This window comes from Squalius cephalus (assembly GCF_949319135.1).
Source record: "Squalius cephalus genome assembly, chromosome: 14".
Lineage (NCBI taxonomy): Eukaryota > Metazoa > Chordata > Actinopteri > Cypriniformes > Leuciscidae > Squalius > Squalius cephalus.
This window is the reverse complement of record NC_137135.1, coordinates 31,210,193-31,225,607: the sequence shown is the minus strand read 5'-3', so window position 1 is coordinate 31,225,607 and position 15,415 is coordinate 31,210,193. Positions and strand designations below refer to the sequence as shown.

The window sequence follows — 15,415 nt, the reverse complement described above, 5'->3', positions numbered from 1 at the left end:
CTGCATAAACGTGGTCATATAAGTGTGAGCCTGGTGTGTCGAAATAAGTCATGGAGGCTGTTTCTAAAGAGTCTTACCCTTAATGAAGAACAGATTTAGAAGTATTCCCAGAAGGATCATGTCGCCTGCTGCTGGACGGTGATGCTGCTGGGGAATCTCGGGGAAGCGCGTCTGGAACCCCCGGATCGGTCCGACTCAGTCCGACCCACTACATCCATACAAAAGGACCACCGTCCGACTGATAGAAATCTCCAAAACGACGTGTCCGAAAATCAATTCCAACTACAAACTTGTGCGATATCACAAGCTTTCTAATGCGTAAGAGGAGGTCCGAAGAGCAGACCAATGATTTCACACAACAAACGAGGCAAAAATTACAAACTGTCAAATGCACTAGCAGTAGATGTCCGTTTTACTCACGATCGGAGTCTTTCTAAAATAATCCCCGATTTAAGCGAGTACCACCATGATAGACGCGTAACCAAAGGCGCGCGTCAGATGAGCCAGTGTGAGCATTAGTGCGCATCAGTTTATTATATGTGAGCGCGACCCCAGATGCTTGATTCCTGCTGTCCCACAGCACAATGTGCTCAATCCAGTCCTCAAACTCAGCGGCGAATTTTACATGCATCTGCCTCGCAGTGATTGGCTCGGGCATTCTGAGGCGCATCCATGCAAAATCCCTGACCAGCCTTCTGGAGAGCTGGGTCGGTGCTCCTATAGGCTACAGAAATTCAGCCTGCGCTGCAAGCATTTAAGTTTGCAAGTGATTCTTTCAGCAATAGCGAAATGTTGCGGCGATTAAAAAAAGTAAAGTAGACTGGTCAGTCAAACTGTGCACTCTTAAAAATAAAGCTTTTAAAACGATCCTTTTAAGATCCAATTACTGAATGGTTCTTAAATAGTTCATAGATTTATCAAAGGATCAAGAACCATTTTTGGCTGTATGGTTCCTTTGAGATTAAGAAAGTTTATTATATTAGCATATTTGCGAAAATTCTAAAGCTTCTCCTTTGGCTGTGTAAACCACTGTTTTGAGTGTAAGAGGATATTTTATAAAAATGTTTGTGATAACCTAATGTATTTGGATTAATTTAATTAAAAATTAATTTATGACTTGAATAAACCCAGTCAATTGGGATTTTGGGGATTTAAAAGATCACTCACAAAACAATATTTAACGGTGAAGCAATACAGAAATATGGGAACAGGCGAGACTTCAGTCGGGAGAGTTCACAGGGTGTTCTGTTTCAGTTTGTTTACAAAACTCCATATTGAAAAATCCCATAAGGGCGTTGAACTGTCCAGACCGTGGATACTATGAACACAACACTGAACTTTAGATTTTGAAGTTTAGTTGGCAGGACAACACAGAGATGCCAAGGCTGTACATTTGTTCCAATTTCAGGAATTGCGAATGAAACTTTAATGAGAATTTGATTTGTCCAAGTGGTCTGACTCCAACAACTGGAGCTATAATCAGGAGGCTTAGATACACATTCGGCTGATTACCGCAGTGCAACAGCCTGCATGGTCATCTGTGAGTGTGTGTGTGTGTGTGTGTGTGTCTGAGACTTGGGCAGACAATCATGACCATTTAACTAATCAGAGTAAATGCCATACAGAGCCATTGCCCTGATGATGTCACATTTCTTGAGTCGTCACTTTGAGTGCTTCCATCTGGTAGGACTTTTAGGGGCCGGAGAGCCACACTTCACTTATTCTTTTGTCCTCTGCATTTTCAAGCAATCTGGCCACTCTTTCTGTCCTCTTTTTTTCAAATGTAAGATGCCGTTTTATCAACCCTTTTCAAAGATGTGAGTGGTGCTTGACTGATGTGCAAAACTCACCACCACAGTGTTACAGTGTTGGCGAAGCTACTTGATAGCCTTTAATGTAGGCTATAGCAAGGCTACTAGTCTTGAATGAACAATCCCAATTAGGGCTACAGCATCAAATTTTATAAGTAGACCTAAATGTATAATAAATGGCCTACTACAAAAACACTCTTTTTATTTTTATTTTATAACTGAGCTGAAAATACAGGCCTACACTGCAGGGAATTGAATTAGTTATTTAATTTAGGCCTACATGAACATTAGAATCATTAGAATGATTCAGACTTTCCATAAACAAATGAGAGAGGACCAATTAGGACGAACCGATTCATTAGAATAAATCGGACTTTCCAACTCTACATATGACAGAGGACCATTTAGGACGAACCGATTAACTGGAATGAATCAAACTTTCCAACGTAACATATGAGATAGGACAAACCGATTCATTAGAATGAATCTACACTACATATGAAAAAGGAGCATTTAGAACGAACCGATTCATTAGAATGAATCGGACTTTCCAATGCAACATTTAAGAGAGCGGATCACTTAGGATGAATCGATTCACATGAAATAATCTGACCTTCCAACGCTAAGAGGACCATTTAGGTGAGCGTGTCTGTTAATTTTTCTAATCAGACAACAGCAATAAAGCGTTTGGTCTCGCTAAATCGCAAAACTTTCGATGAAGTTCGCTACATTATTATGACTGGAATGTTTTGGGTGGTTGCCAGACCATTGCTATGCGGTTACATTGTAAACATTTTTGTTTTACCTCCGACAGTTCCACACTGGTTTTCTTTCCTCGATCAACACAAAGATTTTCCATTCGCCTTTCCTCTCTTGTTCTCTGTTTCTCCTCTCCACTCATCCCTCGCTCAGCTCATCATTGCTTTACGATGGCCGTGACCTTTTCAGTGGCACTCCACTATCAGACTCTTATCTCACTGCCAGTGTAGCCGAGTGGTCATTTATGAGGTCACTTCACAGAAGTGGACATTAGCGATAATGTACTTCCAGTGACTCAGGTGTCACACTAAAGCGAAGTCCAGCGCGCGCACGCACGCACACACACTTATGCTCGGCATATAATCATCCAGCTCTGTGTACAATACATGACAGAGATGTGGACGTTGTAACAAATTAAAATGTCCGTTGGTGGAAGAAATATTTTGCTTGATGAGAGAAGAGAAAAAAGAGACAATATATTTTCTTCAGAGTATTACACACACGTCACACACACACTTTCTCGATCCCACTTGGTTTGTACGCTTGTTAGTTCCACTTGAAATGGCAAATGACAAACAATCAGAGGCAGTGAAGCAGTGGCTTACCAGCTCACAGAACCAGCCAAAAACAAAACAAACAAGGCAATTACTGCAATTCACACTACACCAGTTCTCCATGTTAAACACACACACGCACACACAGATAAACACAAAGGCCTTTGCAATTATAAACATTATTCTCATCTCTCGCAATCTATTTTTGACATGCAAACTAGCACTACACATAGGCTACATAAGCGCGCACGCGTAGCCTGGCTCGAGCAGCGGGGATATACACGGCACATTAAAACGACTAAATCCACTGAATAAAATATTTTCACATCTCCAAGGTTATGAAGAGAAGGTGGAGAAAATCTCCTAACTGATTTTTTATACATCACTGGCTTTGCAGGGCTTTGATAACCTGAGGCCAAAAGAGGAAGTTGGCAGATGTGTTTAGTTTACGGCCCGGTTGAATGTCTCCCTCTCAGAGATAGAACAGCTTGATGCCTCTGTGCTTCACAAACACACACACACAATCATAGTCATGCTTCTTAAGTAGTTTAAGCACTATTGCTTTAGTTCATGTAATTAATTCATAGCCTATTATTAATTGCTAAACGACTAGGCCTACTCACAGAATTTGTCAGAAGGAAGAATTCAGAATCTCTCTTGCACACTGGTTTGATAGATTATTTTATGACTGGTGGTAAATTATAGACCTAAAATAGATCAAATGAAAGCATGCATGAACATGTTAATAAACATTTGGCAAGAGACAACTACAAATTCAAAGTTTTGCCATAGACTGTATGAGTCATTCTGTGAGCACAATGCAACATTTGATGAAGTGTGCTAAATTTATCCAACTATATCCAACTATCTATCCATCTATCTATCCATCCATCCATCCATCCATCCATCCACCCATCCACCCATCTATCTATCCAGCCATCCATCCACCCACCCACCCATCTATCCAGCCATCCACCCATCCATCCATCCATCCATCCATCCATCCATCTGTTTGATGATTTTCACAGTATGATTTTCACAATATTTGTATTCTATTTAAATATATAAAAAGGAAAAAAGAACCCACAAAATTAACAAAATAACAGCATGACCAAATATGTATTAATCTATAATCTATTAATCTATAATCTGTATCTGCACATTTTTATTCTCCCCCAATCACAAAATTTATTTACTTCAAAATAATTGTGAGCTATCATTATAAATGACACAATGAATAGAAAATGACATAACTGGAGTCTTCATGTTCAAAAGTTGTCAGGTTCTTCTCTCATTTAAGATTCATAATTTATTTTATTTTTTCATGTCTGGCAGGTGAAGCGTAACATATCCACCCCGTCACATAAAATAGACAGAAAAACAGTTTGTTAATTAATTTTTTTACTATTTATAGATAATTATTGAATCTTAATGCTAATGAGAAAACCCCATAACCCCGAAATTTTAGTTAGAAATATTTCATCCCATCACTTATTCAGAATAACCCATAATAATTTGTATTAATTCAGCTTGAGATGACACAATGCAATCTCTTAGCACTTAAACACATTAATTGTCTGATAGAAGGTTTAAAAAAGAAATTTACTTTAAAAATCAGGCTGCTGTGTCATAGAATGACTCTTACGCATCTGGCACAGAACATTTAATTAGTATTTTCTGTTTGTGATTTAGGGGGCAAATAGGCAAAAACAAGCAGATCAAATATGAATGTTTGCCAAGCTGTGTAAATGTTTCTTAGTTATGCATGCAGTTATTGATATTTGTGGTTGCGGGCCACTGATGAAGGATCTGGCCCTGACCCCTGACCCCTGCTGGCGTTTTATAAGTGAAATCCTTCGAGATTTTTCTTGCCGTACAGTATAATCGTGCTGAGATGCGTAGATGCACATGGGCCAGAAGCCTGTTTAATCATCTGCCAGGGAAAAATTGCAAGTCTGATAACTTAAACTAATAGCACACCTCTCCTCAACAAACTTTTATGCATATTTATACACTACATTCAGCACTGGAAAGGTCTTAGAAGTTTACAGCATTTTCACCGACATAAAAGCTTGAGGATTTGAAATGTTGAAAGCTTGAGGCTTTGAACATTTGAAAGTGAAGAATTTAAGACATAAATATTAGTATTGTAACCTGTAGTGAAATGAATTGCAGTAATATATTTGTCTTTGTTTTTGTAATGAAAGTTAATAATAATAATATTCAATTTGATTGTGTTTCTAAAACACCAGTTTGAATGTGGACACTATCAAAAGTAAAAAGAGGTTTGAGTCCACTTTAAAGTCCAACTACAAAATCAATGCGAATGTGTCGTTAAATTATTGAAATATTAACTTAAAATCTCAGAGGGTACTTCAAGTAAATATTTTACGTCTAAGGGCTTCTACTGACACGAAATTTTTTGGAAACCCCTGTATTAGCTAGTAAATGTATATATTAACATAACAAAAACTTTAGAAGTGTTTTTCATTGTTAGTTCTTGTTAATTCATGCAGTTACCTAATGTTTTAAACGGGACCTTATTGTAAAGTGTTATTAAGTTCACTATAAGGACCTTGTCCTTGCTGATGTTCACCTCAACTTCCTGTAGATAGGCTTTGTCTTCGTTGTCAGCATCAGACCCATCACAACAGAGCGAGAGAGAAAGAGAGATGGCAGAGAAAAGGAGGAGGGTGGGGTGGAGGAAGAACAAACATGTCCCTTTGAGATAGACTCTAGTACTAATATTGACCAGCACGCTTCAGAAAACACAGACGCACGACTCCGCTACAGTAATGAAAGTCCCACAAAGGACCATCGACACGTTTTATCAGCAACCTGAATTATCAGCGTCTGTTCACCTTGATTGCTAGTGTTCATATGTTTCACTTACACACACACACAAACATACTCACTCACCACTGCACATGCAATCATCCAGCAAATAAGAGCATGTGGCACACACACAAAAAAAATCACAAAACACGTTTCATGTGCTCAGCAGGTACGAGTCCAACTGAAACACATAAATGCACATGAAAAAAACAAACGCGCATCACAAAGCTAAAGTTGGTGAGCTCATAAATTAGAAATGTCATTTCAGAGGCTTTGGTTCCTCTTTCTATGTAATATTTTTCTGCCTGTAAATCTTATAGATTTGAGGTGTCATCCATGTCTGTACACCTTTTGGTGAAAAGTTCTTAAAAAAAAAAAATGTTTTTTCCCCCCTGTGCAAATAATATTTAAATAATTTGAAGAACCTTTTTCCACTAAAAACAAAAGTTCAAAAAGGGGGTTTTCGCAGTAATGCCATAGACAAGCCATTTTTGGGTTCCCCAAAGAATCGGTTCTTAAAAGAACCATTATTTTCTTAGTGCAAGAAGATTTTAATAATCTGAAAATGCACTATAAAGAACTCTATTATTATTTTTTGCAGTGGAAAGGTGCCGTGGGTGTAGTGTAGCTGAATGAGTTACACAGTAACCACAAACTGCTGAAACTCCTAACCTTAGGTATGAGCAATAATAATAGTGATGATTACCTGTAAGTACATATGCAGTAGTTTCTGAGAATCAGGTTTTAGTGCAGCCAGAGGGAGGAACTCACAGAAACGTCAGTCACCATTTCCCCAGGTTAAAACATCAGGGAGCCTCTCAGCCATGAGCAAGCTGTTCCTCTCTCTAAAACAGTTACTGTTTACTATTTATTGTGGCGCTGATAGGCTTTTAAGAAATGATAGTTCTTCCTGCACTTAAGATGGAAGTTGCTTTATTACCTCCTGAATAAATGAATGAATAAATAGCTAGTCAAAAGAACAAATTAAGAATAAACAGCTGAGATATGAACATTTTTGTAACATTTTGCAAAATATATCATCCAGGCTGATATTCAAACATTTTGAGATTATCAACTGATAACTGTTAACCGTCTAGCGTCAATTCAAATGAACCTGTGTGTGTGTGTGTGTGTCCAACTCTGCCATTTAAAAGAAGTCACACCTACTTATTATTGTTTTCCACTATTTATGAATATATATTTTAATAATATAATTTCATTGTTTTAGTAAAATTAAAAAAAAATCAGCAAGGATGCATTAAATAGATCAAACGTGACAGTAAAGACTTTTACAGTGTCATGTGCAGATAAATGCTAGTTTTAAACTTTGTATTCATCCAATAATCCTAATAAAAGTATCACAGTTTCCACAAAAATAAGAAGCAGCATAACTGTTTTCAACATTGATAATAATTAGAAATGTTTCTTGAGCAGCAAATCAGCATATTAGAATGATTTCTGAAAGGATCGTTCTCCATCTACCCATCCATCCATCCATCCTTCCATCCATCCATCCATCCATCCATCCATCCATCCACCCATCCATCCATCCATCCACCCATCCATCCATCCATCCATCCACCCACCCATCCACCCACCCACCCACCCACCCATCCACCCACCCACCCATCCACCCATCCACCCACCCACCCATTCCCCCACCCACCCATTCCCCCACCCACCCATCCACCCACCCACCCATCCATCCATCCACCCACCCACCCATCCATCCATCCATCCACCCACCCACCCACCATATTTGTCTACAAAGCTAGTTTCAAATGTAGGGCATAAAAGTATATATATAGCACTCCTCCTAAATGGCAAAAGATTAAAGTTCATTGCAACGCTCTGAAAGTTAGTGCGAGTTTTTACAGGGTGAGTGACAGGACTGAGGATATGTGTTTTGACATTGGACAGATTGTGTGTCCCTCGGTGAGCCTCGAGGAGGCAGAGGGGCAGGATCAGCCTCTTCATGAGGCGGGGCGGGTGGGGTATGAGTGTGTGTGTGTGTGTGTGTGTGTGTGCATTTCAGGACAGGCTCACAGATGTGCGTGACGACCCCACGGCAATGGAACTGCTGTCGCTATGAAACACACATTGCATAGCAACTGGATAACATCAGTCAGATAGGCCTGATTTCAATGTTTAGATATAAAAGGTTATAAATTAATTAGCCAAAGGCAGACACAACACTGTATAAACAAGAAACACAGTAAGATCCTAATACAACTTAATTATGCTTGTCATAAAACTCCTTATATGATTCTTTGTTATCACCTTCAAACCTGATGCTGGATGAAATCATCAATCCACAGGTGACCTAACTAGCAGGTCACATTTTCCACAAGTCCAATTTGTGAAAATGATATGCACAGACTGTAAATCAAATGAACTGTTTAATATTATTATCCTGGTGACTGCAGTACGTGTGACAATGTGAGGCGGCTATATGACCTTCGCTACATTAGGAAGTGTTGATGTGTTGATTTCCACACTAACAAACTTTAATTGCAGTACGGTAAAAAGACGTATCACACATCTCACCGCCAGGAAAATTGAAAGATGCAAAGGGTGCAAGGTGCAGACGGGAGTGAGAAAAGGAAATGCCAGTTGTCTGTTCTGTCTGTTTTTCTTTTCTGAGAATTAAAAGGCTGTAAGGCAACGGAGGGATTTTCTCCTGCTAAAAAGTCAGAGCTGCAGGCCACACTGAGAACTAAGCCAAGCTTCTGCCTTTCATCTGCCACAGCATCACTTTACACTGACAAACTGTGTACCTGCACGTCATGCATTCGCTAAGGTGCCGTTAATTCAAAAGCCGCTTCATGAAATACCGTCTTTGATCATTTTCATGTCATTTATGCTCCAGACCTACATTTTATTGTAACTTGGCCAGAGCTGAAACTCTAAGTCATTTGCCATCATTAAAAAACAGTGTTATCCAAATTAGACATGAATATTCAAAAACAAGGTGTCATGGTAATGTGCATTTTTAGGATGAGTCTACAGACAGGTTTTTTAGCACGTAATAAAAAAAAATGCATGTTTTAAAAATCTTTCTTTATTCACACTTAGCTTAAAATTAAGTGTGGAAAAAGATTCGTTTGGAATGGAACTCTGTGCAGTGCACACTGTTGCCTGCAATATTTAAATATTATATATATATATATATATATATATATGGCAGTATGGTATATTGTTGTCATATGTGACCCTGGATCACAAAACCAGTCATAAGTCGCGTGGGTATTTGTGGCAATAGCCAACAATACATTGTATGGGTCAAAATGATCGATTTCTCTTTTATGCCAAAAATCATTAGGATATTAAGTAAAGATCATGTTCCATGAAGATATTTTGTAAATTTCCTACCATAAATATATAAAACATTTATTTTTGTGAGTGGATGCAGCACAATCGCCAACATAAATGGACAACTTTAAAGGCGATTTTCTCAATGTTTCGATTTTTTTGCACCCTCAGATTCCAGATTTTCAAATAGTTGTATCTCGGCCAAATATTGTCCTATCCTAACAAACAATACATCAATGGAAAGCTTATTTATCAGCTTTCAGATGATGTATAGATCTCAATTTTAGAAAATTGACCCATGTGACTAGTTTTGTGGTCCATCTATCTATCTATCCATCCATCCATCCATCCTATATTTGTCTACGAAGCTAATTTCAATCATTTTAGGGCATAAAAGATATGAACTCAACAACTTGAATGTTTAATTCGGTGAGTTTCATCCAGTTATCATAAAGAAAACAAGTTATTTATTTTGTGAGTAATAAATAGTTATATTGGGTTTTATTCCCATTTTAAAAATGAACTATAACATAACACAACACATGGAATGCCCAAGAACAACTCAGTAGACAGTTTTATGGTGCAGGGGTCATGACCTGTGACAAACTCAGCCCAGCAGGACACCTAATAAAACATTTCTTTTTTCACTTGAATAAAAACATAGGATGAGCTCCATACGTCCTGCTTTTTTGTACACTGAATAATTAAAATATATATAAATCGTCGTATTCGCACATATATTACTCTAAAAAGATAAATGTTTTTTAAAAGTAACACTGTGTCCAAGGCTGCTGAATGACGTTCACTTAAAAAAAAAAAATCACGTGCGCGGCTGCCACCTGCTGGCGAAGAGTGGAACGTCTGGGATTAAAGTTGCCCAATTACGGTAAACCCGTTTTAAAAAGTTACATAAAGTGTTAAATCTTGAAACGAATGCATACATGAATAATTCTACATTTATCAATCTGTATATAAAGTCTTGTTTTTGTAAGTCTCAGTATCATCTCTGTTTAAGGACTGAAATATGAGAATCCGCCCACTTTCCTCAAGTGTGTCCAATAGTGTCTCTAGAGGAGTCATGAGGTTTATTTTAATGACCTTTGCTTGACTTTTCAACCAATTTACAGGTGTGTCATCATCTTATGTGGACAGTCAGCGACATGGAGGGACCGCAGCAACAGCAGGTAAGCGAGTTTATTTACTGTGGATATTTATAAACAGCATACTTTTGCCAAATCTTTCAACTTTGCGCAAGAGGAGTTTATTCGTGTGGCATCATCACTGTTTGACGTTAAAGAGCACGTGAGCTCATCGATATAACATGTTAGCATTACATCACCTCTTTAATTTGATTGCTGGCAGGTTTTGAACCCGCAGAGACTGAAGTCACTGAAAGAATGGGTGCAGAAAAGCTCCATCACTTTAACACAGGTCAACGGGCAGAGGAAATATGGTGGTCCTCCTCCGGGTAAGTGCTCTTGAGTTGAACTAAGATCAGCCGATTGCAATTAAAACACAACCTGTGGCATTTCAAGCTCTTTTATGTCTCATTGCATGAGATTGAAGCTTCACGTGGATGAAGACAGAGCTGTAACACATGGCATCACTTAAAGAAGCCTCTCGTTTTCCTTTATAACATTGTGCGGAGGCACAATGGCCTGCTTCTGGCCTCTCTTTTCAGAGGTTTGAAGCATAAATCTTCATCATTTGGGTTTAAAATAGCTTGTCAAGAAGGAATGATTCATTGTAGCCATCTGATGAAAGCCATGCCTCTTTTGTGCTTTGCCTCTACCTCATTGAAACATGGACACCTGGAGATCAATTAGGCTGCAAGTCCTCATTGCTGCTCAATTAATGCTGATTGGAAGGTTTTCGATTAGATTTAGATGGTTGATGAAAGGTTTGGAAAGTTTAAATTCTAATGTGTTGATCCCTTTAGATGTCTTTAACATGTATAAATCATTATAGTATATTTATTTACAACAAAATTCATCTTTGCAATGCAGAGGAAACACAGAAGCTGCATCATTCTGAAGCGGCATCATTTATATTTACACAGTCTGTTTAATGCAGCTCAGAGTCGACATTAAAGCATTTAACTTGCTACAAATGCATAATGTTTTGAACATAAAACGCTGAATTTATATTAGAAAAGATTTTAAAAATGAAAAGAGACGTTAAATGTGAAATTAAAACGCCCAGTAGGTGGCAGCAACTCGCTGATAATGAGTGAGTCATTGAGTTTCAACCGATTCAATCAAACGGCCGATTCATTCAGTAAAGAAGCATTTGACTGTCTTAATGAGTGAGTCATTGAATCATTCATTCAAATGATTTGTTTATTCAGTAATGAAACACTGCTGTGTGTTGCTCAGAGTCTCAAAAAAAAGTCCTGTTGCTTTGTTTGGAACTATTTTCATCGGCAAAATAGAGCCAAAACATGCAATATAGTCACTTAATAATGATAATAATATCACCACATTTGTAATTTGCAATACCTATATTGTATTTTATTTATCTTATTGTATATTTATTTATACTTTATAAATGTGATTTACATATTGACTTAATCATTAATAATAATAATGGTTATTATGATTATTAATTTTGATCATTTGTCATTATGACAGTTTTAACAGGATTGATGCATAAATTGCCCAAGGTTAAGCCTTCAGTTTCATACTACTCTCCTTCTGAAATCTAATTTCATTCACTTTTGTTTTTGCAGAAAAGATCAAAATATTGCTCATTTTGACCTTTCCGTTCTTCTCCTCCTCCAGACTGGCGACGCCCCGCTCCCGGCCCGGGGTGCGAGGTTTTCATCAGTCAGATCCCACATGACGTCTACGAGGACCGCCTGATTCCTCTCTTCCAGAGCGTCGGTGCTCTTTATGAGTTTCGCCTCATGATGAACTTCAGCGGGCAGAACCGGGGCTTTGCCTACGCAAAGTACGGCGACCCCTTCACCGCATCCACCGCCGTCATGACCCTCCATCAGTACCCTCTGCAGGAGGGGGTGTGTCTGACGGTTCGCAGGAGCACGGAGAAGCGGCAGCTGCGTCTGGGGGATCTTCCGACTAACGTGAATCGGGCGGAGATGCTGATGATGCTCCAAATGATGTCTGAGGGTGTGGAGGACGTCCTGCTGAAGTTGGCCGGGCCCAAAGGGAGAGAGGCCGTGGCTCTAGTGAACTACTCCTCCCACTACGCGGCGTCCATGGCCAAGAAAGTGCTTGTAGAAGGTATGCTGTCTGGGATATGGAAATATTTTGCTTATGAAATGATTGGCTTTTTTAAAAAGATAGTATCAGTGCGCACTTTTTCTGAACTCCCTGAAACGCCTCGATTGTAGTCTTGTGTTTTCTTCCGGGAACAAACATGACACAATATTCCTCATTTAAATAATTCCCAGCAAAAAAGGGGGACGAGGCCTGGTTCAGTTGCATTAGAAGTGTGTTGAAACGCGCGGATATGTTAAGGGGCGCGACATTTCCGAAACATGCTCAAAGCAATTGACTAATAATAATAACACGTTGGTCCAGCCGACCAATCAGTGTACATTGTGCTTTTCAGAAGGAGGGGCTTCATAGAGACAGGAACTAAACAGAGCATTACTGACAGACTGGGAAGAGAGAGGTGTTGCAACAGTTTCAAATATGTGAAAACTAGTGTTTGTTGAACATTCAAGCATGAAAACCTATTCTAGTACACCCCAAAAACAAAATCAAGACTTTGAAAAAGGGCATAATAGGTCACCTTTAAAATTGGACGGATTACGTCACCATAGGGCTGGGTGATATGACCGAAAAAATTGTTACTGTAAAATGTTTTATATCAGTCGATGTAGATAATAATTATCACGATAAATGTCAAATCTTTAATTCATTCAAGTTTAAAGGCAGATTTTCACTCCCAAGTGAAAGTTGTAGGAACTAGACTGTGGTTTTAAGTTACTCTTAATTGTAAGAACATGACAAACACTTGCCAAACGGTCTAAACAAGTCTTTTTTCCTAAACAAAAGAAATATCTTGATAGAAAAATGTATTTCTGAGTTTCGTGCAATGAGTGACTGTTTCAAATCATGAAACAGGTTTGTGCTGTCTGACTTTGATGACTTCAGCAGTTTGCAGTGCAGGCTGTAATATTAATAATATTAAATTTATATATTCTAAATGTTTGAGTTAGGACTCTAGTTTTATTAAAATATAACCATTGGTCATCCATAGTATCATACCAATACTATGGTAAAATGTAACTATATGGTTTCTATGGTATTTGCATGAAAAACAGTAGCCTAAACACTTTTAGTATAAATACAAATGCACAAATGCTGTAGCTTAATAAAATTATATTCCGTTGCTCCAATGCATTTAATACATAACTACATATAATATAATAAAATTCAATATCTCACATTTCTGTCACAAAACCATGGTGCAGTTAGTGTTACTACTGTAAATCCATGGTAAATGATGGCGATTTGTAGATCAAAAAGCCTTCTAACTGGATCGTTCATAGCACATGTTTTGCTGTTTAAACTAGTTTAACTCACAGAGACATTTGTGCTCTACGCTGAATTCAAACGCTTGTCACATCGCTTTTTAGTGATCACATGATCGACACCGATAAGTGTGTAAACACATCTGCCTCAGTAATCTTGTGCTGCGCCCTTATTGTTTCATCGCCCAGCCCTACCATGAAAAAATAAACCTTTATCTTTAGGCTGTGTATTTCTTATGTCATTCCAGCTTTTAAGAAGCAGTGCGGCATTTCCATTACCGTCAGTTGGACGTCCTTCTCCAAGTCCAAGCGTATCAAGGAGACCGAACAAGACGACTGCTTCACCTCACCTGGTCTGAAACCCCTCAGTAAACCCTCCCTCAGCCCTCCACACCTGTATCCTCAGCTCTCTCATCATGATGTCCCAGCACACCCCACTCGCCTGCCCTTCTTCCGGGCCGTGGGGGGTCCGACCGCCCCGGTGAGAGATGAGATGATGGCTCAACCCCCCGTGAACCGCGACCCCGTGTCTCAGCTGCAGAGGATGTGCGAGGCGAACGGACTCGGTACACCGCAGTACGAAGTCCGTTACAATCACACTGGCCCCGACGGCTTCTTCTACTTCGCCTTCAAAGTCCTGATCCCAGGCCTCCCTCTGCCTCTGTACGGGGCCGTCCAGATCCTTCCAAGCACCAACGCTCGAGCCACGAAGGGGGAAGTTTGTCGGGCCGCCGCCGAGCAGGTGATCCAAACCATGTGCAAGGTCTCAAACTTGCGACCTTTCTAAAATTTGAGCTGCTTTTGCTAATGTAATGTAACATTATCAGTTTTACGTTCAGTATTATGGTTTGAAGGCATGTACTGTTCTAGTTTCAGATGAATGAGTGGAAATTTATGATACACGGAAGTATTTAATTTACTGTAAAAAAAAGAAAAAGGAACTAGGCAGTGAATTTCTTTTAATTTTACAAGCTCTTGAATTCAGCACTATGAGAGTGGTTTGAAGTATTATGTTCTTGTTGATATAATGTTTTATGATATTTTAACTATGTAATATGAATCATTTATGTTTAGGCAGCCTCATCACATTTGGTTGACTGCATGTTTTCACAACTTCTTATTTTGAATGTTTTCACCGTATTTGACTTTTCACGATTTGTTTTGCGTGTTTGTCACGATTGCTGACTTTGCATGGTGTGCTGTTGTTTCCTTGTTTGATGGGTTGTACTGGCTATAAATGACTTTTGTACAGAAGTAAGTAAATAAGTTCAAGAAATAATACTTGTGCAGGCTATTGCTCACGTCCCTGATAATAACATCCTTCTATTGCTCATACTTTTGGTACAAAGTTAAAAGCCCTAATATAATTATTAAACTTTGACCATAGATATGAATGGTACCTCAAATCACATGGGTTGAGGAGAGATGTGCTACTATTAGGGATTAAATCTATTTTTCTCCAATAAAGCACCAGGTTTGTCATGCTTGGTTGTAAGGCTGCATCATTTGGCCCACAATTTTATTGATCAGTAGTACTATAAAATAAAATTATTTTACAGCTTTAAAATTTTAATATTTATTAGCCTGGTTAAAACCAGACTATTCTCAGTAGTAACTGAGTTATAAGCAAATCTAAATTTGCT

The 15,415-nt window shown here is 38.7% G+C and overlaps 2 protein-coding genes across 4 annotated transcripts in view; one reads left to right on the top strand and one right to left on the bottom strand.

Moving 5' to 3' along the window:
- The window catches only part of gfra3 (GDNF family receptor alpha 3), a 31,472-nt gene extending 28,710 nt beyond the window's left edge, over positions 1-2,762 (bottom strand). The window contains exon 1 of one of the 2 annotated variants that reach the window (XM_079892650.1): positions 2,617-2,762. Coding sequence is in view for 1 of the 2 variants with exons in the window: in XM_079892649.1 (XP_079748775.1) it covers positions 78-120 (43 nt within the window). In the remaining variant the exon portion in view is untranslated. Of the gene's footprint in view, positions 1-77; positions 756-2,616 lie in introns of those variants that run through there. The other variant, XM_079892649.1, reaches the window with a different exon arrangement.
- dnd1 (DND microRNA-mediated repression inhibitor 1) lies at positions 2,362-15,243 on the top strand. 2 transcript variants are annotated; one of them, XM_079892651.1, is made up of 5 exons: positions 2,362-2,450; positions 10,399-10,455; positions 10,634-10,739; positions 12,052-12,513; positions 14,021-15,243. In XM_079892651.1, the coding sequence occupies exons 2-5, from the start codon at positions 10,414-10,416 to the stop codon at positions 14,557-14,559; spliced, it is 1,149 nt and encodes a 382-aa protein (XP_079748777.1). In that variant the 5' UTR covers positions 2,362-2,450; positions 10,399-10,413; the 3' UTR covers positions 14,560-15,243. The 2 variants fall into 2 exon arrangements, with proteins under 2 accessions (XP_079748777.1, XP_079748778.1); XM_079892652.1 differs by lacking the exon at positions 2,362-2,450 and having other exon boundaries at positions 10,315-10,455.
- The last annotated feature ends 172 nt before the right edge of the window (positions 15,244-15,415 follow it).

Excerpts from the sequence above, each read along its gene's own strand:
- dnd1 (XM_079892651.1), top strand. The coding sequence starts at position 10,414 with ATGTGGACAGTCAGCGACATGGAGGGACCGCAGCAACAGCAG. Across the intron at positions 10,456-10,633 it reads AGGGACCGCAGCAACAGCAG|GTTTTGAACCCGCAGAGACT; the intron begins GTAAGCGAGTTT and ends GATTGCTGGCAG. Across the intron at positions 10,740-12,051 it reads ATATGGTGGTCCTCCTCCGG|ACTGGCGACGCCCCGCTCCC; the intron begins GTAAGTGCTCTT and ends CTCCTCCTCCAG.